Raw genomic sequence first — 25348 nt, forward strand, 5'->3', positions numbered from 1 at the left:
ACATCTCAATGAATAAACAGTTTTTACATAGATAATTTATTCATTCAACCTATAAGAACTAATAAAACACATGTACATTGAGGAATGTAAAGTAAAAACAAAATGATTTACATGTTGTTTGTCAGCCTCAGATATATACTATACAACTTTACCAAAAAAATAAAAAATAAAAATAAAGTACGGTGAATAATGTATTGGAGTAAAATTCCAGCAGAAATGCATTGGATTTGTAGGTGTCGTGCACATTGGACTGGAGACACTATCAGATTACTATCAGAACACTATAAGATTTGCGTATTGAACAAAACTGTATTGGCGATTTTGACGAATCAACAGGTAATGTCGAAAATTTGCAAAATTCAATAGATAATTCTAAACCCACTTTCTTAGCAGCGAAAACTCACCTTAACTACCCAAAGTATCTAGTCATATTTGTCAGTAACTGAATGCCACAGAACAATCTATAAAATACAAAAGGGGAAAAACATCCTTGTTATTCAAAATACATGTTTGTATAAACGGCTACAGTTCTATAACACACTCCGTGCCGGGGAATTCTGGCAGATTAAGTTCGTATTTTTTCTGAATGTCATAGGGCAGGAATCGTCCCGCCAGAAAATGTTTTCCCGAGAAACCTGTTGCGCACTTTTTGGGAGCTGTCAGAGAAATGAGAACTTCTGGATTTATCCCATCTTTGGCCGGTTCGTCAACATCCCAACCTTCAGGAAAAGAGAGATAGGAAAAGTGAATCCTTTCTCACCATCACAAGCCACTGGTCATTAACTGAAACATAACAATGTTTCCAAATTCTCCCAGATAGGAGGTGGAAAACTGGCTCGTAAAGAACATTCATCACAATATTGTCATGTGGAAAGCGAGCAGCAAAAATGCACTGTGTCAGCCATCAGCTGCAATTTTCAAATAAGGTCTCCTGATGACATAATGGCTGCGAGTTCACATTAGTTTTATTATTTGTCTGTTGCGAACACTTCAGGTCCAGTGCAACACATTTGCACATAAAGGTCTCTGGTCAGGTCATTTATCAGAAAAACTGGATTTCAAACAGATTTCATCACTCAAATATCCCTGGAGGTGTTAGTAACCCATTTCGCATACTTGCGCTAGTAACTATTAACTTTGGTTTGTAATGTATTTCTCAATAATAGAATGACTATTTTGCCTACTTAAAAAAATCTCTTTTATTTCTTTATTACTCATCAAAATAAGTTAAGCAATTTTATACAAGTTATACAAGATTGGATTTTTTGTAGAAATGACTTAAACATCCAAGTTGATTGTACTTAATTTAAGGCAGCAACTTTTTTTTTTTTTTACAGTGGTAGCGAATTAGCCTTGAAGGTGTAAGTAATCCATTTCTTATTAATATTATGACTATTTTGCTCACTTGCACGAATGTAAATTTTTTTTTACCTAGTATTTGATTTGACCTTTGTAGTATTGATTTGCTAGCAAGCTTTTAGCCAGTGCAGCTACTAGCTATTAGCTAAAGTCAACGCTGAAGTAATATCTGTTCCACAACAGTGACCAAACTAGATTTGCAAAATAATGATGAAACAGGTTTTTTGAACACTCAAACAGAATTTAGTATGGAATCATGTGAATGTAAATGAATTTGTAGGATGCTATTGCTAACATATATAGCCTACTTTACTGCATATCGTTAGCTGTAATGAATTCCACAAATGATGTTCAGTGTATAAAAATAGACTTTTCAGATTTGTTAGCAGTTTTCTTGAGTGTGCTGATGATTGCTAATGAGCATTTTTACAGTACGTCTTGATAAGCTGCAGTCTGACAAAAATAACCATAACATTTTTCTGAACAGATTGAGACTTTTTATCTTTTTCTTTTCCATGCGAGTAACCATATTTACTGAATGTCACATAATTTTTTCATTGTGGCACTGCACAATAAAGTGCATTTCTCTAAAATTCAGGATGTGTTTAATGAGCAAATACCTGAGGGCACGTCCACACTAACGATGGGTATTTTGACCTGTTTAAGAGTCACCAGCATCCCAGCATAGGGCTCCTTCACCTCCGTATTGTCGGTTTCTGGTCCCAGGATGGCATCGATCACCAGATTGTAGGCATCATTTAACAGCTGGACCTGGTCGTGGGGTCAGACGGGACTCGATTAGGATTGACAGAATGTCCAGAAGAGTGAACATCACATTGACATCTCTCTGCCGGTGAGCTTCATTATTTAAGACCGACACCCACCTCTGTCGGAAGATAGGAGAGGAAAGGGATGTCCATTTTCTCGCACTGAACAGTGAAGTCCTGGTGCAAACCCTGAGAAGAACGCTTGGGATAGAAAATGGTGGGCTCATATTCCTACAAGTGAGAGACAAGGGAAAAATGAGTTTCCATCCAGAACATCACTTTTCAGATTTCAATCTTTTTCTTCCTGTTATGTGATGATTAGCACATAGCCAGTTTTTATTATGTCTTCATTTATTTTTCTCCCAGATTCGGACTTTCCAAGTTTAAATTTACAGTAAATCAAATATACGGTACTTAATATTATATAGTATAAAATCAAAGCCATATATCTAACCAAGTTGTGTTCCAAATTTGAAGTTGATATCACAAAAATTGAAGTTCTCATGAGATTTTGTTTAGGCGTAATACCAAAAAAAGCCACCGGGTGACATACATTCCATTGAATTTAATTGTATGCATTCTGCCGTAACAAATTAATAAATTTCTGTCCAAATATAACTTCTGTCCCAAAATATGGAACCTTGAGACTCAGACCTTTCTGACAATATGTTTTTTGTCAAGATTAGAAAAGGTTTTGATCATAAATTATGAAACATGATGACGCCCAAAAGGGGAGGAGCCCGATAAAAGAATTTAGAGTACCGTTTCTATGGTAACGCAACATCCAATTTCAAAATGGTTTTCACAGGATGAATTCTGAGTTCGTAAGCTTTCAAATGATACTTAATTTATGATAACTACTAAAATATGTAATGTAATAAAAAGGCAATAAAAAAAGATAATATTATATTTTAGAGGATAATATAAATATATTATACTTTTTAGAGGATAATATTATTTTATAATTTTTTATAGACAAATACTAGATTATATGCTTTATTATGAACTTTTAGCATGAAAACCAAAGTTTCAATTATTAAAAGTGTGTGTCGACTTTTTGTGACAAAGGTCAGAACTCCTGTTATGATGTAGATTTTTTTAGGTGCACTCTTGCCATAAATTCATCGGTTACTCTTCCTACATAATTTGTAACAAAAATATCTATTTAGGAGTCTTAGACCTTTCCACCAATATATAGTTTGTCATGATTAAATTAGGATTTAATTGTAATATAGTGAAGTAAACTTAGGCGCCCCACTAGCGGGACGATGACAATTAAGGGGATAACTTTTTCATACTTTCATTTTTTGAAGTGCTTTCACTTCAGCAATAATCTGCTGAGTGTTTTCTTTAAAACAAGACCAAACTTAGGTCTATATTCCAAAGCATTCTTGAATTACAACCATTTAAGTTTGAATAGTGCATTTTAATGTCCATTCTCAAAAAGGGGGGTGACAGTTAAACTATGAGATTAATAAAAAAAAAAACATTTTGAAAACTCGAATCATCTAAACAAAGAGTGAACCATTTTAAAATGTATTGTGTGTATATTTATATTAATTGTTCAAAAATCTGTCCCTAGGTTGTGAAAAACACACATGAAAATGTGCCATACATGAACCTATGGAAGCTTGTTTCCGCCACTGAATAAAAATAAATAAATAAATAATTGCGAAATTTTTTATCTCACAATTGCGAGATATGAAGTCAGAATTGTGAGAAATAAAGTCGCAATTGCGAGATATAAAGTCGCAATTCTGAGAAATAAAGTCGCAATTGCGAGATATAAAGTCGCAATTCTGAGAAATAAAGTCGCAATTGCGAGATATAAAGGCGTAATTATGAGAAATAAAGTCGCAATTGCGAGATATAAAGTCGCAATTATGAGAAATAAAGTCGCAATTGCGAGATATTAAGTCGCAATTATGAGAAATAAAGTCGCAATTGCGAGAAAAAAAAAACAGAATTGCGACTTTTTTTCTTACAATTGCGAGTTTACATCTCGCAATTCTGACTTTATAACACATAATTGCGAGTTTATATCTCGAAATTCTGACATCGTTTCTCAGAATTGTGAGATATAAACTCACAATTGCGAGTTATCAGGCCAATTCTAAGGGGGCAAAAAACGTATTCCCCCTCAGAATAGTTTATTTCTATTTCTTAAGTCGCAATTACCTTTTTTATTTTTCATTCTGTGGCGGAAACAAGCTTCCATATGAACCAGACAGTCACCATGATTTTACCAAGTAAAACATGTTCCTGGATCGTCAAATAGTATTTTGTTGATCCTGGAACAAAATCCTATCTCTACCCCAAAACCTAAAGTTATCCCTAAAATCAAAGGGAAATGATAGGTGAATAACAGAAGCACCTAACCCTGATTTTAAGCTTAAACTTGACATAAACTGTAAATTTGTCCCTCAATTCTGATTGGTTTATTGGAATGTTGTTCCAGGATGAACATGTACTTGGTGAAAACACGTTCACCTAAACGGGACAAACGGTCTCCAAAAAGCTTTCTGTTTTTTAAAGCAATATTCTTTCCCCCTATGGATATGCAGGGGGATTTTTGAGTCCATAAATCACATTACATAATTACCTCATAATTTCATTTCAGAAGAACATTAGTAGTGATTAATGTGGACTAAAATGTATGGTTTTAAACACCTCATTTGCTCAAAATACAGGATGAAGTCTACACATCCTGGATAAGTTGCCAGGTACATTCATTACAATCCTGCAGTTAAACTTAATGTATTTGTTACATAACGCTGGTACAGACACAAGACTCCATGCAGATGTACACTGGGAATGTATAAAACAGCTGTCATCATGTGATGACCCTCTATTGTTAGTTTTTTTTTTAAGTTTTCCGTTCCGTTTTTTTTTTAATCCGTTCCAAGAATCCCATAATGTAAACTGGCCAAATCTTAACTGGCCAAATTTTACTCCATCAGAATGAAAAGAAGGATAACTTTAACAGAGTATATGATTATTAGACGAATACTGATGCTCCATAAATCTAGCTTCACAGAGGAGCATGGTGAGGTTGACATATATGGCATATCATTTTTTTCTTTTTTCTTTTGATCTGGAAATGTTGGAGCATATGCTAACCGCTAGGCAACAGATGCAATGATTCTTTCTAAAGATACACTTAAAATCAACATAAAAAGCATTCAGAAACCCATTTTACATTCATAATATTCTGCATTTCTGAGTTAAACAGGTTTTTTAATGACACAAATGAAGAGAGGGACTTGATTTTATCCATTAGATAAAAGTGGTTTGAATATGACAGGAGGGGAAGGGCTGGAAAACAAAGGCCCTGTCCCAAATGGCACACTTCGTATGCACTATACATTGGCCTCCGCATTCGCATGATCGTGAAGTCCATGAGACCGTAGGATGCCATCTGTCATTTTAGGTTTCAGAAGGGTGCTCACGAGCTCACGATGCTCACTTTGTGGCCAATATGCGCCATCGATTCACAATTTTGTCGCGCCCGCACTGAAGCGAGCTCCTCAGCAGACATCTATCCAACGCGCCATTACGTCACGAAAGTGCGACTAGTGGGAGGAACGCAAGTGTTTAGGGTGCCATTTGGGACAGGGCCTAAGAGGGTTTGTTGATGTCACCAGAAAGAAAAGTAATTTAAGAAACGTAGAAAAATGCTACGTTTTAATGAACGATCACAACTTACTTTATACAAGTAACTTTGGAACAATGTGCAATGAATCATACACAATAATAGCAGAAAAGTGCACTAGGAAAGCAAATACACCCTGTCAGCATCCATTCTGTCTCAGTGCCCTTTGGCATGGTGTTCTATACTTACAAATATACGCAGATGGCGGGCACACACCAGACCGATAGAGCCGTTCTGCTCAGGACCACAAACAACCAGCAGGGTGGGCTGCTTTTTATTCAAAGAGCTCAAAGGAAAAGCCTGGGGGGAGACAAAGGAGAGGGACACAGTTAAACAGGGCAGGGAGACGTCTCATTTTGCTCTATATCTGCATTTGGAGAGGCAATGTTCATCACAATAACCCAGCAACAGTTGCAACTATAGTAAAAAGCTGGGGAGACATTACCACAGGCTGCAGGCTTAAAATAACACGCTTTCTGACAGGTTTCTAAACTAGGCCTGCACAGTGTGTCCAACTCACACTCACAAAACTAAGTCTTTAAAGGTGAAGAGTGTATTTTCTGTCACTAAACAGAATTGCTAAAATATGAATTGTTGTCTAATAGGTTTACATGTTAGCCTGACGTCGTCATACTCAGATTCTAGTCAGAATGGGAGTCTGATACTGCTCCATTGGGCTGTGATTATGGGGCGTTTCAACCGAACCAGGAAAGAAAATGCCTCTGCATTCAATTGGATAGACCGAATCCCATAGGAAGGACAACAAAAACATCTTTCCGATCGTGGTTCTCTTTTCCTCTTTTAAAATGAATGTGCTGAGCCTGTCGATATCTTCTATAACAGACAAGATGGCGGAATCTACACACCTCAATTCTCCAGCGGCAGCCACCTTTGTTGTAAACGAATTCAACCCAAGCGCTCTTTGGTGACGTGGATGATTACGTTACTGTTGATCATCTGTTCATCATCGTATAAAGCCCGCCCTGACAATATGATTGGTCCGAACAGCTTTGGTTCGGGCATACTTGCTTCACAACGGATCAAGTCCAGACCGAACTTCCCGACCTCAAATGTTGTGGGCGGGGCTAAGTTCGGCTGGCATCCAGGCTATTTCCATGTGCTATTGGACAGCAAGACACATAGCCACGCCCCAAATGCATGCCATTGGTTGAGCTGTTGCTATGCCTTGCTGCTCATACTTAAACATACAGCAATGTTTTGATAGGCCACAGAGCAAGTACTCTTTAGGGAAATCAGACTGCAAATGCCGTACTTCGTCGTTTATGCATATTATGCTCTAAAACATTTTAACATTTTACATGTTTGCAGTCAACCTGAATGGACATTTGTTACTCATCCACCTGGTGCATATCTTACCATAAAGCTTATGTTTTGAACAGACTAATGAAGTAAAACCAACAGTTAAGGTAATGTGCCTGCTTTATTCATCTCCAATTAACCGTCGCTGAAATATGGAACCTCGGCACAACTGTGGGCGTAATTGCAGACTTCCAAGAAAGAGAAGAAGCCAGACGCTAATGAAGCTAATGGCACTTTGGAGAGAAATTATCAGCTGACATGGATGTTCCATTAGCGAGCTGATGAAGTTTAGATTACATTATCATTGCTGGGCTTCTTAGTCTCAGTGCTGGGTGAACAAGAGTTGAACACACGTCTGAGTGTGGAAAATGAACGTCTGTTTTCATCTGTTGCCATTTTGAGAGGAATCTGAGTAGAAAAAATTCCCATTGGCCAAAACTGAGCTTGTCAATGAAGTTGATTATAGTGGGCAGTATTTGCTTAAAGTAGCAAAGCTGTTAATTCAACTCCATTTTCAGTAGAGGAACTGTAGCTAAACTGTTTTCAAATGGTGATGGAAATAATTTGCAGATTTGAACAGAAGTCTTTGCATCTTTTTTACAAGTATTCTGTCAAAAACAATCTTAATGTTTGATTTTTTAAAGTAGCTTCCACAACACTGATAATGGGTGCGGTGTAGTTTTAGTATAGACAGTAGTATAGGCAGTATAGACATGGAAAGTAAGGCGTCTCAATATGCTCCCTAGTGGTCTCCTAAAGTAGTAGGAAACCATTTTCAAGGCTGTCTCATTGTCAAATTCAAGTGCACTACAACATTCCCTACCAGAAAAATTCCCAGATGCAGAAATTCACTGCACCATAAAACCAGTTTGCATCATCTGCTCACAATCATGTTGTTGGTTATTGAGTCATCAGTTTGTCAAAATGTAATGGATTGAGTCCTTTGCTAGTGCTTCAAATTTGTATTCATGGTATACTGATGAATAATTCCGGAAGATTCAACCATGTGATATGGACAGTCGATTCACATGAAGCTCATGTGAGTATGTGTCGTATGAAATAATAACCTCTCCCTCCATCTCTGTTCTGTCCATTCCTTCTTCTCTGGAAAATGACATGGAATAGTGTTCCTGTGAGCCGTAGCCAATGGATTCACCGTTCATTTCTTTTACAGGTCTGCTGAGCTGTGCTGGAATTCGTCGTATCACCTCCTGCCAGGACTCTGGAGACCGCCGCTCTGATCTGCTCCTGTTCGGAGCAACTCAACCCCTAGATTTCGCTTCCATGCTTCCAGCAAATGAGCTCTCTAGAGAGGGTCTTGACTAATTAGCCTTGCAGTTTTTTACCCTCAACATGACACACATAAACACCAGGGCTGTGTTTAATTCAGAATTGAACTAAGAATGATTTTTAAATTTAAAGTAAACCGGGAAATTTGAATTGAGGATTCAAAGAATTCCCATTTGCCCATTTTCACTTGTGTTCTGTATTTTGGGTAAGTTTGGGTTGTTATTCCACAGCATGAAGGTAAGATCTTGCGTATTTATGAATGAACCGCTCGTTTTAAAATCTTCCGGGTCTAACTGACATTTGTTATGACATCTGCTTCAAACAGTACAAAGCTCATGATAACTTTCGTTAACTCTACAATAAGTAAATACACTTCACCAGTTAATTACTCTTCGACACCGATGCCATAGAAATATACAGAGCTTCCGCAAAGACGTAAGTTCAATGACAAAAAAAAGGTCTCTAAGCTGTTTCCCAATTCAGCAGCTGCATCCTTCAAAGGCTGCGAAGGTTGGACTGGGCGTTGTTAAATGGGACGGTCTGGTCTACGGAGGATTGTTCTTGTTGTCTAGTAAATGTGACAGCTGCAGTGACAGTAACGTTTGTACTGGACCTTTTTGAAAGTTATATTAAACTGTCTGAAAAAAAAAAACATGTATACGCAACCAATCACAGTTTGTTTTGTTCCACATCATGTTTAGGGGCGTGGAAATGTAAAGTCGATGTCCCTACAATAACGGACCGGTGTGCATCTACTAAATTATTCATTCAAAAATGTTGTGCAAGTTTACTGCAACAATGGTGCTGTGAACTTCACATACTTTTGATAATCCAGTGTTTAGTTGATCCTGATAAGCGCTCATTGTCACAGTTGTAAGCACGACGGTGTTCTTCTTCCATGAGGGGGTTTGGCTTCACGGCATCTTTGTTTCCATTATGAGAAAATACTTAAATACCCTAAAATACTCAAATTAAAACTAAAACTCAATTTAAACCAACAATGATAGAATGAAAACTAACAAAAACTGACATCTAAAACGGAATTATTAAAAACAAACAAAAATCATTTATCATTTTTAGAATAAAGAAAAAACAAATTTCCTTTGTTTATAATTTCTGTGGATAACTGTTACATCTTTCATTTATTCTATTTTATCGTGTAGTCATGTTGAGATAAAGGGCAAATACAGAGAGATCACAGAGAGTGTCATGTCAGTCTGCATTTTTTACTCAACACACAAAGAGCGTTTCATGAGCCATAGTGATAAAAATAACTTCCTGATATCTAAAGCAGGGAATGATCACAGACATCAGCCTTGACGTAGCTCAACGCCAAAGCCCTTATCCCCCCGATGTAGACGGATGACGTTGATTTTGGCGTCCACTGTGGTGGATAGTTTGGTTGTGAAATCACAATGTGGTAAAATTCAACCGAGATTCCGTCCCCCTCACACACACACACACACACACACACACACACACACACACACACTGATGTGTGCTGATGTAATGCTTGTTTTACAGCTACTAGTTGGCATGTTTTCTTTAGCTGCAATTTATGGCTACCTCACAGAGGTCACAGCACAGGAAGTTTTGTTGATGCTAACCGCGGCGACTGCTGGTGACCGGGAGCCTTTGAGCGGTGGAAGGTTCAGTCTGTAAAACGCTTCTAACAGCGCTTGAAAATTCACACAAGCCAAATCAGGAAACAATTTTGGGCTTTAACCGACTCTCAGGTAGGTCAAGAGGAGCCCCGCGCTGCCTGTCAGCCTGACTGAATCCAGATGGGATGGTGACCGCAGTAGTCTGGTTTGGGTTGGCCTGGCTCTATCGGAACCCTTAGGCCGCCCTGAAACGTAAGGCCCTGAGACAGCCTGACTGCAGGCCGGACACAGACGAGAGACTTTCAACACCTTCCATGATGGTGCATTGGATCTGTCACAAGGGATTTTTAAGCAGAAGTTAAAGTGGGATTTTGGAGGTGGGTGAACCCTACTGTGCTCACAGGAACTCGGCAAGATCCCACAAAAAAGCAAAATCCCCTTTTTTTGCATGGAAGCCTGTTTCTGCCATATTTTTTCGCATAATTGCAACCTTATATCCTACTATGTTTTATTTCAGAAATGAATATATATATATCATAATGTGACTTAATATGTTTACAATTGCGATTATTTTCAGATGCAGCTAATTTTTCTAATTACAACTTTTGGAAATCATAATTATGACATTTCTTGTAATTGTGACTATATTTAATATAATTGCAAATTTATATCTTAGAAATTGTTACTTTATATCTCACAATGTGGCTATATTTCACTATTGTGACTTTTTTTTTTTAAACTGCAACTATTTCTCATAATTATGACTTTTTGCTAATTGCGACATGTCTTGTAATTGCGACTATTTTACATAATTACACATTTATATCTTAGAAATTGTGACTTTATCTCCCCATGTTTCGCAATTGCACCTTTTTCTCAGAACGGCAACTATTTCTCATAATTATGACTTTTTGCTATTTAATTGCGACATTTCTTGTAATTGTGACTGTGGCGAGCAGGACGAGGTCGAGGGCAGTAGGAGAACGGCGCGAGGCCGGTGGCGTGATTGATAATGAGCCACACCTGCGCGACGCACCGGTCTCGTATCTCTCACGGAGGAGCAGAAGCATAAAGGAGGAGCGACGACAGTGAAGATGGAGAGAGGAACAGGCCTGATTTTATGTTGTGTTGTTTTATGATGCGTGTCTTTACTTTCATAAAACAACACAACATGACTAAATATGACTTTTTGCTACTAAATTGCGAAATTTTTTGTAATTGCAAATTTACATCTTAGAAATTATTACTTTATAATAACCGAATTGCAATCTCACAATCTCACAGTCACTTTGTTTCTCAAAATTGTGAATTTATTTCTCAGAAAAAAATGACTATATCTCACAATGTTTCGCAATTGCAACTTTTTCCCCAGAACAGCATCTATTTCTCATAATTACGGCTTTTTGCTACTCGGTTGTGACATTAAATTAAACATTAAAGTTCTCAATTATCTTTTTTATTATTTACTCTGAGGCAGCAACACACTATCATCCATTTGTGATAGTACTATAATTGCTATAAAACTAGCAAAAAGCACAGGATAAAATCAGTCAAAAAATAAATGCGCATATATATTATATGAATAAATAAATAATTATTGTGTCTATTTGGAATCTAAAATGCTGGATTGCTATTCTGGATCGTTCTTCAACCCCTTTTCATAAGAAACCCCCCAGAGCTACAGATGCGGTCAAACCCTCTACAGAAACAGCGAGATCAAAGATGTCCCACTGTTTTCATCATCACTTGCAGCAGGGCCTCGTCTCTTAAGAGAATTGGTTGAAGTTCGGCAAATGCAGACAGATGCTGAGAGCAGTAAATGCAGTGTTGTGTAAATCACAGTTATGCTTGTATGCAGTTAATACAGGATTAGAATCAGGATTTAGACACGTTAACTGCCACTTTACACTATGTGTAATTCATGTTCTCGTGTCGGACAAACCTTGGTGACGGCAATAGCGCAAGCATGGCCCCATATTTCAATCAGCTGCTGCTGCCCAAAGCGATAGTCCCTCAGGAGCTCCATCTCAACGGTCGCCACCTCTGTTTTACTATAAAAGACAGAAAAAGAAACAAATTGCATTAAAAAAGAGCTCATGACACGCACGGTATTAGCTTACCAGTGGGGACGATAAATAAATCATGTTCATGTTTCGACATGAACGTTAACAAGTGCCAAGATAAAAAATGGGTAGGTTTGATTACATGGAAACCAAGGACTGCAATACACCACCTGACATTTACGTGTGTATTCTAAGCACATTGTATTAGACATGCCATCCATTCCAGGCATGGTGCCTGTTTAGCCGTACTTAGAGCTTATGTTACTGTGAGTTTAATGGGAGCACAACGTATCTGTAAAATCCAGGCCCTTACTTCACATCTAAAACACGAAGAGCCTTTCAGTAACCGTAACTGTACGGTCGTAACATCAGAGCCCTCTGCTGGAAGTACACAGAAGTGCTGTCAAGATCTTGATAGTAAAGTTGTATAAATTAACATTAATGCACTATGAACAAACATGGATAAATGAACAATATAGTATATTTATACGATATATCCTATACTAATCAGTGATGTAGAAATTGTTCATTGTTAGTTTATGATACTTAATGCATTAATGTTAACAAATATAATCTTACTTCAAAGTGTTAATTTTTTTAATGAGTGCTACCTATTAATTCATTCATTTATTCGTTTATTTATTTATTAGTATATACATCCCTGCTGCTTATATTTTCAACATTAGAAAGGTTATGAAGTGTTGAGGAACAAAAGCAGCCAAGGCACAAAAAAAAGTTATATGTCAATGAATAATGACTGTAAATATAAACTACTAAGAACTGTTTTGGTATGAAATAGAGCTGAAATAAAATATAAATATTACATGGAAAACAAAAACATACTAAATTACTACACTGTAATGACAACATATGTTTTTACATTGCTTTAACTCATCAAAATAAGTTACCGGTAAGCAATTTTCAACTTTTTTATAAGTTATACAAGATTCAACTAAGTCATTAGGTCAGTTTAATGTAATTTAAGTTGAAATGACTTAAACATCTTAGTTGATTGTACTTAAGGCAGCAACTTTTTTTACAGTGTAAAACTAATGTAAAAAGTACTAATAAAAATAAAATAAAACTGAAAAATTAAAATAAAACCTTCTTTAAAGTATTTGTAAATAATATAATAGTACATGAATAATACTAAAACAACACCGACATGCGACATCATTATAGGATTTTGCAGTTGATGGCTGTAATTTTCCTCAGAGTTTAATGTTCTCCATACCTTTCTGTCTATTGCAATTAGTTAATGTAGTATTTCACCCCGAGGAATATTCCGCAGTGTTTCCAGGACAACAGGTTTGTTTGTGTTGTGTCTGTTGTCTGCAACTGCTTTAGGCACCAGAGGAACAGAAGAAAGAACTATTTACAAAAAATGATTACACATTATTGAGTTCTCTCAACTGTGTACATGAAGTTCCCTGGCTGAATGAGGCCTTTTTCATTTCAATTCAAAGCATCTATCTGCAACTCTCTAGTTCTCATTCACTCTTCAGAAAAAATAATATCGAGTTTTCTAAAGAAAAATGATGAGCTAGTCACCTGAACAATCTGTCTGTGCTTGACATTTTTGGGGCCATGTACAGAGCTAATAGGGTCTGTACTACCTCAGCCATATTTTTGTCTTTGGTCACTTAAAATGCAACAGGTCACCAAGTCTTTTCTTGGGTCGGCGATGCACTCTGATCATTGCCGTAACCCTCGGCATGGAGTTTTCCAGCCTTCTGGCATTTACCGTCTCCAAGAGAGCTCCACAGCCGTCAAGCCGAGTTTGCAGGGGAGATTTCCTGGCGTACTGTGACACAGTGATATTTGTAAAGTTCAGCCGAGTCTAGCGCTTTTGATATTTCCGTCCCCAACGACCTATTCGGGGAAATCCTGATGGCTGTATTTCCAAAGTTCTCAGAAAGGTTCTAGGCACCAGAACACAGGTATCTAAAACCTCAATGTCGTAACGTTTCCAGTATTTAAAAACTATTTCTGGCCTGCAAAGAAATCTTGCTTCACTTAATATCTCTCAAACATCAAAACACTTTGAATGCATTCTTGAGCCTTATTTGTTCAAGTTAGGCTTTTTTGTGGTGGGCAAACTGCAATAAGTAAATCTAACCACCAGGGGACAGCCTGGCCCAGAATGTTCTCCCAGCATCCTCACACTCATCAGTATAAATTGCATTATAATATTAGGTGAATTGACATATATCAGCACATCTACACATTGCAATGCCATAAAAGAACCATTTTTGGTTACTCAAAGAACTTTTCAGTAAACAGTTCTAAAAAGAATGGGGTTTTTTTCATAGCGTGCAGAACATTTTAATCTAAAGAACCCTTTTCCACTATAAAGAACCTTTTGTGTAATGGGAAGGTTCTACACTCTTAAAAATAAAGGTTCCAAAATTATTTTTTAAAGTGATGCTATAAAAGAACCATTTTGGGTTATCCAAAGAACCTTTCAGTAAACAGTTGTTAAAACCATTTTTTCTCTAAGTGTGAATAATAATCTAAAGTGCAGGAATTCTCAAATGGTTTGGCCATGGGACCCAAATTTCCCCCTGGTCATTAAGCCGTGACCCAATTTTTTTTTAGGAATTTGATCTAATTCCTAAAAGAATCTAAAATGTGTGTGTGTGTGTGTGTGTGTGTGGGTGTATACACACATTATATATATATACACTGTGTATATATATCTAATTTAGCTATTTTATTTCACAAAAAAGGTTGACACACACACAATTACTTTACATACATATAAATTGTAAGAATATGACTAATACGGATGAGATAATAAATAGCAGTCCCAAACTAGTTTTTGTTAATACAATTAAGTTAGTAAATTGGTATGAGCCTCCACAGTCATTAAAAAATATACAAAATAACCCAGTGAAAATAAAGGTCTACCCAATCCTAACATGGAAACTGCTCCTGATGAATAGAATGAATATCATGTGATGATGTGTAACTGTATGACCATAAATGACTGCGTATTTAAAAAAAAATTTCTGCTGTTATAATGAGACAAAATCATTTAATCAGATGTACATTTTTCTCTCTCACTCATCTTTCCGTGATTTCCTGAAAAAACGTAATATTGAACTTTGTGTATCCGCCATTGTCACCGCATGTTAATGAACTCTCACACGCAAACAGAATTTCAGCGTACACGTTAATCAAACCAAAATGGTAAATGAGGAACCCCGCAGGCCCCCTTGTGGCTACGCTACAGGTGGACCTTTTTCTGGTCTGTTCCATGCTGGTGGAATGACCATCCCAACTCAACCAGCTGCTGAGTCCGTGACCATTTTCAAGAAACGGCTGAAGACGCATCTTTTTCGGCAACACTTGATCCATTAATAGCTACTAACACTTTATCTTCTATTCTATATCTATTATCTTAAAAAAAAAAAAAAGTACACGTACTGTGTTAGATTAAACTGGGAAGGGTCATAGCACTTGCATATTGTTGTCCTATAGTTAGTTTAACTTAGCCTGACAAGCCAGACCCACATCAAGATGTTGGGTCTGGGAACACACTATTGGCAGGGCTCAATCCGAGGGGCGATATAAACGGTTGTCTTTCCAAATTCCCTCTGTACGCAATAGGATAGCTACTAGGGATGAGTCGCGATCTTCGGATAGTCGAATAGTCGAACTGCGTTCGAAATTCGATCATAAAATTGCTTATTCGAATATCGTTATATTTTCGCGCAATTCCAATGTGACATAATTGACGGCGCGCCTACTGTCACAGATCGCGCAGCAGGGTATTTTCCTGTCAGGGACACAAGGTGTCACTAACATGAATGAAACCCCCTCCTGCGCGATCTAGGATACCAGTGTTTTATACATAGTGTAAACAAACAACAGAAGAAGAGTATTGTCACCGTGACCGTTAACTCTGCGCCCAACAGAGGTGGGTAGTAGACTAACCTTTACTGTCTATGGTAGTAGCTAACCGTCTATGGTAGTAACAAAGTAGGCTACATTTACTTCACTACGTTGGGCGACGTTCCTCTCGTTACTTTATTTTAATGCAATGTTGTTAAATGCGTAGTTTATTCCAAGCGCGCTGTGTCTTTTTTATGGGCATGATGAGCGATGCTCTATTCACAAATGAATCACTCTTTTGAGTCGATTCTGTTCAAAGACTTGATCAAATTTGGCAGATCTGTCTAAATCGGTTCGCGAATCAGTTTGAATGATCTATTCAGTTCCTCGCGCACTGAATCTTCTGAAGCGCTTTCAATTCACACTCGACACGGAGTCGTAACAGGAAGATTTAAGAACATCAAGAGCGTTGGATGAAGTTGCCGTGGACCTACAGTTTAGTCTAGTGAAAAAAAATCTGCAAATGCATCATATTTTTACCAGCGATGAAGATCTAGTTGAACATCTTCGTATGATGTCTGTGAATGAATGATTCCACAGGACGATACATTCTAGTTCATTTCATTCAGGTAATACATTTTACAACCAAACAGATTATTACTCGACGATAGCACTACAAGTATGATGACATTATCCGTTTTTTGGACATACATTCATTTATAGGCTACATTAAATAAGCTACCATTGTCCACAGTTTATGAAATGAACACCCGCCATCCCGCAGTAATGTGTGTGTATTGCGCAGTGGCATCACACGAATTTTGATTGAAACTAATTTGTTTAAAAAGTAGGCTTTTGCAGTAACAAGGCAGGTTTGCATAAAATCATTATGACATTATTTTTTTTATCTAACGAGCATCTGGTTTGGCGATGCAAAAACGGACTGTCGTGCTTATTGTTTTTTTCTTCTATGTTAACTACCGGTATGTTAAAAAAAACCCGACGAAAACATGTTAATTATTCGAATAATAAACAGTTTGTTTGATGACAAAATCGCTAAAGATGAAATTGGCCTCCCTTTCTGCCATTGAGTGTGCGGTTTTTTGTGTGTTTTTTTTTTCGATTTTCGAACGATAATCGACTTTTGCTCCTCGATTTTCGAATGTCATTTTTGGCAGAAATTCACATCCCTAATAGCTACCAACCAGAGCAACGAAGAAGGTGGCGTAGTCAGAGCGACGGACTTCAGTGACGTTCTTTGTTTTTTTTCTCAAAGAAAAGCTTAACTCGAACTTCCAGAGTCGCGGCCAAAGCCGATTTGAAAACCGCTGTTCACCAGCAGCAGCAGCAGCCATCTTCTTTGTTTTAAGTAGCAGGGAATTCACGTGAAACCGTCTTAACTCTGCCATCATTATGTTAAGCCCGCCCACCGACTCTATACACGATGTGATTGTCCTGACTAGAGTTTGGTTTATCCAGCTCGCAAGCCAACGGAGAGTTGCAAGACGACACTGGCTGCAAAATAAAAATTTTGTTTTATTCAAGGGTTAAATCTAGGGTGCGTCTAGATTTCTAGGCTAAGTTTAACTGCTTCTATTGTTCTCATTTGTAAGTCGCTTTGGATAAAAGCGTCTGCTAAATGAATAAATGTAAATGTGTATATCTAATTTGTAACAGGCCTTGAAAATGACACCAAGTTTGCATCTGACATTGCTATTCCACAGAGCTACGGCTAATTGTTGTTGATCACCCTTAAAGCAAATACACACATGAATACACAGCCAAATGAACAACAGTATCAGCCCAGAGAGTCTCCCTAATGTCCCCATGAGGAGCCGCGTTATCTGCGAGTCATGAATTGTGCTGATCAGCTGTAATAACAACTCGGCTAATGAGGTTGTTTACCTCCAGTCTGCTAGCTTGCTTAACACGAAGGAGAGTTGAAACGGTTTCGCCTGTTTGTGAGAGAATACACAGACATTTGTGTTAAGCCTTCATTTGCATAGCAGAAAATGGGGGATACTTCTCAAAAATCCCCTTTTGCCTTGTTTTCTTCATTTTCAACCACTGTAATTACCTCAGAACACCATGAGACAGCTAAATAACCACCTTTCTGGTATAAATCAGTGGGCTTGTTTTAGGGGACCAGCCGCTTCTGACAAGGATCCTGTTTACAACTCAATGTTCTCAGTGAGGACCATTTAACAAAGGAAATGAGTGGGTGAAAACGATACAAAGGAAAGTAATGACTACAGGGAGCACGAGAGTACACTGCTATTTGCATAGCCACCAAACTTAGCGCATGGCCCCACCGGGCTCCCAATAATGCGATTGGTGGATAGGGGTTATAGACAGGGGGTGGATGGCCTTTGTGGCACGGCTGACATATGCTAATTTATTCAACACAAAATCATTTTCACAGTGTCGCATCCACTATTTAATGACAGATGATATGTGCCCTGGTGTGAATGCTGCTATGAGCATTTGCTTCCAATTTAATGTAACATTTGAAATAAAAAACTAATAATCATGTCAACGTGCTCAGCTAGAACATGAAAAAGCCGCTACACGCAAAGATTTAAATAGGAATCAAATGTGAAAATATCCATAGTGACTGCATAAGTGTCAGAAAACTACTTCCCAGTTCCCACATAACAGAAGTGCATCAAAGTTTATATATTCTCTATACCGTTTTTATTTTGTTATCTCTTGTCTTGTGTTGCTCCTGCAACTAACTGAAATAAAATATTTAGTTATATTCTATTGTATTTCAGGTTATTCACTTAACGAAAAGTGACTGACAGCATCAAAAGTGACTGACAGCATCTGCCTTTTATAGATTGTAATCCCAGACAGTACAGAGGTTGCTCATACGAAGGTTTCAAATGCCTCGAATGAGTCATGGAAAGGAAAGCGGGAAGCAACATCTAATGATGCTGAAGATCCAGGAGCTGAACTCTCATGTTACTCTTAAAGCAATTAAAAACTTCTAAAAGGGGGCGAAGATCAAGCCCTTGCTGATTCCTTCCTAATGAGTGTCTCGACTTCCTGTTCGTTAACGACATAAAAGCCAGTCTGAGGCACTGGAGTGGAGGAATGGTCACCAGGGTCCTGTGGACAGCTTGCATTGGGGCGAAGTCAACATAAGGACTGTTGACTGGAGACTGGAAACATGAAATGAAAGCATCCGCCGCAATATCACAAATGGTTTGGGAATAATGAGAAACACAAAATGGTCCATGGGATATTTGAACCTTTTTCCATGTGAGGTAAAACTTAAGAGCAATGAATCAATCAGAATTGTATTTTTAATAGAAAAGAATCACAGAAGTGGAGAGAACAGGAAGGGATTGTGAGTTCGATGTAGAGAAAAAGAGCAGAGTATGGCGAGCGATGATAACACCTAGTGTGATAGTGTCTGAGTCAGCGGACACGTTGGTTTCCAAAGGTAATTTCAGAGCCAAAGAACAGGAACAGAGCTGACAGCTTTCTGGAACAACTTCACAGTTTTTGGCAGCGAGGAGCCTGGCTTGCCTGACATATGTTTAGAAAGGAGATGAAATATGCATGAAACGTGACAATCTTATCCTAAGATTAGCCTGCGTATGACATTAATCGAGCAGGGAAGTGTTATTTTACGAAGACAGAGAGCATATTTAACGTGTCTTGTATTAACATCTGAAGAGGTACGTCTTTCCTGAGCCTATCCGTGTTCGATGAACTACGTATTAAAGAGATAAACAAATGCCGGAACATACAGTCTGCTCTTCACATTGTTCCATGGTTGCCTTCCATTTATACACTCATCATAAACACACCATATTTTAGTCACACTTCCTCTATTCATCTCTGCCCTTATACCCACCCCTGACCTTTCCAAACACCAGTGCAAAGTACAAACAGTACAAAGCAAAATACAACAGACTGTGTAATAGATCAGCAGTTTACCATAACATGCGTTAGCTGCATAGAAAGTTAACAGCTCAACACAGATTTGTGCATGTAAAATTTCAGTTTTAATTGTCAAAGAAATTACTGAAGTAAATGTTCACCAGTAATACTGAAAAGAAAAATATATCATGACGATCATTTAACACTATAATTACGACATACTGTCAAAAAATTTTTTAAAAACAACACCGCAAGATGTTGACTGACAATGCGCTAACAATATTTTTTGAAGATCAAAAATCTAGAAAGAACATGATTGTTTCTAATAATCCACTTAGTCAATAATGTTGAATCTAAAAAATGAATGAACTGTTAAACTGAAGCACTTTGCTAGCGGGTTAATTAACCCACTCAAGCTCACCCAAATCCAATAAATATGAGATATATAGACAACATAAACATAATATTACAACACTGTAAAAAAAAGTTGCTGCCTTAAATTTAAGTACAATCAACTTGGATGTTTAAGTAATTTCAACTTAAATTACATTAAACTGACTTAAATTAGTTGAAAAAGTTGAAAATTGCTTAACTTATTTTGATGAGTTACAGCAATGTAAAAACATATGCTCTCATAACTTACTGATCATATGATTTTTTACAGTGAACTTGTATCTGCACAAAATAGCATGAATGCACAAATGAACTTAAGGAACGTTCTAGTCAGGATGTTGTGTCGTGAACACGCTCTTTCCGTAGTAATGCACTAAAACACGGACAATGAAAAACTAAAGCATGAAGAATTCAAAGAGTATTAAACTCAAAGACAAAAGAATTATGGGAATACTGGATCTACACTTATCTAAAGGATTATTAGGAACACCTGTTCAATTTCTCATTAAACCAATCACATGGCAGTTGCTTCAATGCATTTAAGGGTGTGGTCCTGGTCAAGACAATCTCCTGAACTCCAAACTGACTGTCAGAATGGGAAAGAAAGATGATTTAAGCAATTTTGAGCGTGGCATGGTTGTTGGTGCCAGACGGGCCGGTCTGAGTATTTCACAATCTGCTCAGTTACTGGGATTTTCATGCACAACCGTTTCTAGGGGTTACAAAGAATGGTGTGAAAAGGGAAAAACATCCAGTATGCGGCAGTCCTGTGGGCGAAAATGCCTTGTTGATGCTAGAGGTCAGAGGAGAATGGGCCGACTGATTCAAGCTGATAGAAGAGCAACTTTGACTGAAATAGCCACTCGTTACAACCGAGGTATGCAGCAAAGCATTTGTGAAGCCACAACACGCACAACCTTGAGGCGGATGGGCTACAACAGCAGAAGACCCCATCGGGTACCACTCATCTCCACTACAAATAGGAAAAAGAGGCTACAATTTGCAAGAGCTCACCAAAATTGGACAGTTGAAGACTGGAAAAATGTTGCCTGGTCTGATGAGTCTCGATTTCTGTTGAGACATTCAGATGGTAGAGTCAGAATTTGGCGTAAACAGAATGAGAACATGGATCCATCATGCCTTGTTACCACTGTGCAGGCTGGTGGTGGTGGTGTAATGGTGTGGGGGATGTTTTCTTGGCACACTTTAGGCCCCTTAGTGCCAATTGGGCATCGTTTAAATGCCACGGCCTACCTGAGCATTGTTTCTGACCATGTCCATCCCTTTATGGCCACCATGTACCCATCCTCTGATGGCTACTTCCAAGCAGGATAATGCACCATGTCCCAAAGCTCGAATCATTCAAATTGGTTTCTTGAACATGACAATGAGTTCACTGTACTAAAATTGCCCCCACAGTCACCAGATCTCAACCCAATAGAGCATCTTTGGGATGTGGTGGAACGGAAGCTTCGTACCCTGGATGTGCATCCCACAAATCTTCATCAACTGCAAGATGCTATCCTATCAATATGGGCCAACATTTCTAAAGAATGCTTTCAGCACCTTGTTGAATCAATGCCACGTAGAATTAAGGCAGTTCTGAAGGTGAGAGGGGGTCAAACACAGTATTAGTATGGTGTTCCTAATAATCCTTTAGGTGAGTGTAGATTCTAAACAACAAATAAATCCCACAATTTATCAAGACCTCAAAGCAGATATGAGGGAGAAACACCCATAAACATCTCATTCGTGGCACTCCCAAGTATGAGGGTCTTTCATTGCCATTAATGCTTGGATAACACACCTACGTCTTCTTCAATTAAAAATAATGGCTAGTGCGGTGGCTGGAATATACGTGAAACTAACAACATCCGTCACCATGATCTTTTAAATGACTTACCGTGAGAAAAAAAAAAAAGTTTAGTCGCATAACATCGGTTAATGGAAACGCCGTCATTTGGCAATTGACATTAAAATGACATTTAGAAAATATAGCAAAAGTTTTGCGCAAATCTGTAATGGAAACCAGGCTATTGTTTGGGATGAGCAAGTAGTTACAATAGGTCCAGAAGAGCATCATCATCTTGGCTTGGTGCATGTGAGTGGTGCGGGTAGAACATTTTCAGATCCCCAGTGCTAGATTTATGGTAGCAGTGGAGGCACAATAAACATCAGGTGCTTGGACTGGTGACAGGAAGGCCAAAGAGACAAGGATTTGACAGAAATGACAGGACTAATGTCCCATAATGCTGGAGAATTATGATTAAAAAAATGTTTGCCAATAATATAATGATACCCATATAGGTATCATCCTCCCCACTTTTGCATTATTAAATGTTCACCTCCGCCTTTGGTCAAAGACCAAATGTTTGACTCCAAATCCCTCCCTCATAATGCATTTCAACTGTCCACTTAGGTGTAAAGGGATCCAGGCACCTCTGAAAATGCATTCAGGCCTCGACCCAGCTGGCCATCTCACTGCACAATGACTTTCATCTGGCCAGATGAACCGGTAAACAACAGCCGGCTACATCGGAGCTTAAATCTTTTTTTTTTTTCTGAAGGCATGAAAACAAGGAGCTACTCTAATGCCCCTATTGGATCATGTTTCGGCCATTACTCGGAGAAAAATCGATAAACAGGTCATGGGCATCGTCTCAAGTCTAATCGCTGACCGATAAACTCATCTCCACAACACTTCAGATGGGCTTGTTAACTCGATTTTGAAACCCATTGCTGAGGCGGTTCAACTTCCCCTCCAAAATGACAATAATACATCAACTGTTCCATTTTTGGAGCTCTGGGAATCTGGCGGAGAGCATGCAGCGCATGAACCTCTTCAGGAACGGGCCTGTTCCGCGACTAGTCAGCTCTGGGCCGGCTGCCCGTCTCCATGGAAGCGTTTTTGGTGACACGGAGGCTTGATTTTGATGAACTGCATTTGGCACCAAGGGAGCGATTACAGGAGATCTTCATTTGGAGGCTCGACTCAAAGACCCTGTGGTCACGTCCACCCGCTGTAAAATACGATCTTGCATGATAATGAATGCTCCATTGAGGGATGTTACTTTTTAACACAGGCCGTTTAGTTCAAGTAGACCAGACACTGAAACACTGAGCAGCAGTTTGGTTGCCAAAGATGGAGAAACCACGAAATGTAATTAGCAACCACAATTTAGGGCTTGAATCCATTCGTTCCCTTCAACAGCATTACATCAAAGTGGAACTTTTTCGATGGTCATGTGCTTATGTAATTATGGCCAGTGCCAGTTGGCAGTTTCTCAAGTAACTGTGCCCAGCTAGATATATATCCAGAGGACCACAGGAGACTGTGCAAGTGGAGGAAACCATGGTAACAGAGCAAGTCAGGTCACTGAACCGACGATGCCAGCAGACAGGTTGAAGGATGTAGATAAGAAAAAGATACTGAAAATAGCGCAGGTACAGTCCTTCAGGCCCAATTAAAACCGGGGTTCGACAGCAAACCGGGCAAATGAAGAAAGTGAATATTCAAGCGTTATAACAGCTGCGTTTGGCCATAGATATGGTTGAATAAAATGCCCTGTGGTTATTTTCTATAAGCATTCAAGTGTAATTTAACAGGCTTAATTAGGGGTGATAAAACAACTCTGACTGCCATCTGGAATAATCCAGGATGTATGATGAGTCATTATGCATGAATTAATGGTGGGATCAGTACAATCTCAGGGTTAAAGTGTTACCTTTTGGCATCTAATGACGAATATGCTTTGAATATGAATTACGTTTCACGCTTCACTGCTTTCGGTGTTCGCAGCATGAGAGCGATAAGAAGCGAAGTTGCGTGAATAATATGCATGAAGTGATGAGCATGCGCTACAAATAGTTATAATAATTCGTACGATATGGCGAAATGGTGACAAATCGTATGGAGAAAAAACATGTATGACTATGATGTACCACCCAAACTTTATCCAATACAAAAAATATTGGGGGTTTTTTTCGTAGAAAGCAAGTTGCATGATGATGATATCATATGATTTTCGCAATCTCGTACAAGTTAGTACATTGTCATGAAAGAGTGTTAGATAACATTGCTTAGTATAGTTCCAGGGCAGGAAGCAGCACAAATTCGGCCTAAAGAATTCTGCAATATATTTTCATTAGCATGCTGCCTTTCATATTCTCAGGGGATGTTTATTATTTCATTAAAACATGAACTGGAACACAGAGCTCTGAATGGACTATAGAACATAAATAAAGGACAGCAGGAGCAGCTTCTGCATTTTCGCACAGACCTCAAGTGTTTCCTCAAGGAAAACTCAGATACATGACAAGCTAGGTAAGGCAATGTATTATATCTGACCCCAATCTGCCATTGCAGTGCTATTTATGTAGTGATACTAATATGCTCTTTCACCGGGCTTGCTCAAACAACAAGTGTCGTTACAATGCAAAACTTCCAAAGATCTCAAGTAGCCAAGCCATATAATATGATATTATGAATGTCACGAAAACATGTCCATCACACATTTCACCACAAAATCCAAAAGAAAAGAATAAGAAGTTATTTTGCATAAAGAAATCCATATCATGTCTTGTGTAATCGCTCAATAAGTGTTTCAACCACGAAAGGACGTCAATAAAACAGCTTGTAAACAATGTTTTGTATGTATTGCACAATATATGAACATGACCAAGATGATTTTTGGTGATGCGATATATTGTCCATTATGTTTACACCAACATTTCGCCGATTGCGCTGCCTCAGTCGTCTTATTTGCTCTCCATGACGGAAGCGATATCGGGGCTCAAGGCAGCCCAGAGCGGACATCGACAGGTTGAAAGAAGTGACAATCCACTGTTTCAGTGCAAATATAAACATGACAGAGCTAAATGGTGCACGCTCACAGCTAGCGTTAAGGCCGTTTCACACGGGATGCGCAGTCGCAAGTGTCAAGTTCATTTTCAAAGAGAAGGTGTTTTTGCATTCCACTGCATATAAATGTGCAGTAGACGGACGTGTTTGACCGTCTTTTGCAGCATCACATGCATGATGTTCTTTCAAGTTCTTCAACTTTTAAAAAACACCTCTAGAAAAATAGATTTAGCAGCAGATATGACCTGTTTTGTGCCTTTGTTCATATGGACATCTGACTGCTAAGAAGGGTTTGTGTGTTCTGCAATAGT

The 25348-nt window shown here is 38.4% G+C and overlaps 1 protein-coding gene across 1 annotated transcript in view; it reads right to left on the bottom strand.

The window, feature by feature from the left end:
• Window positions 1-341: 341 nt before the first annotated feature.
• yjefn3 (YjeF N-terminal domain containing 3) overlaps window positions 342-25348 on the bottom strand; it is a 36529-nt gene continuing 11522 nt past the window's right edge. The window contains exons 2-6 of the mRNA XM_056256450.1: window positions 11935-12043; window positions 5968-6078; window positions 2244-2357; window positions 1980-2130; window positions 342-719 (exon numbers count right to left, since the gene is read on the bottom strand). Coding sequence (XP_056112425.1) covers window positions 523-719; window positions 1980-2130; window positions 2244-2357; window positions 5968-6078; window positions 11935-12043 — 682 coding nt within the window. The 3' untranslated portion in view covers window positions 342-522. The remainder of the gene's footprint in view (window positions 720-1979; window positions 2131-2243; window positions 2358-5967; window positions 6079-11934; window positions 12044-25348) is intronic.

This window comes from Rhinichthys klamathensis, unplaced genomic scaffold (genome assembly GCF_029890125.1).
Source record: "Rhinichthys klamathensis goyatoka isolate OS25496 unplaced genomic scaffold, OSU_Roscu_1.1 h1tg000127l_1, whole genome shotgun sequence".
Lineage (NCBI taxonomy): Eukaryota > Metazoa > Chordata > Actinopteri > Cypriniformes > Leuciscidae > Rhinichthys > Rhinichthys klamathensis.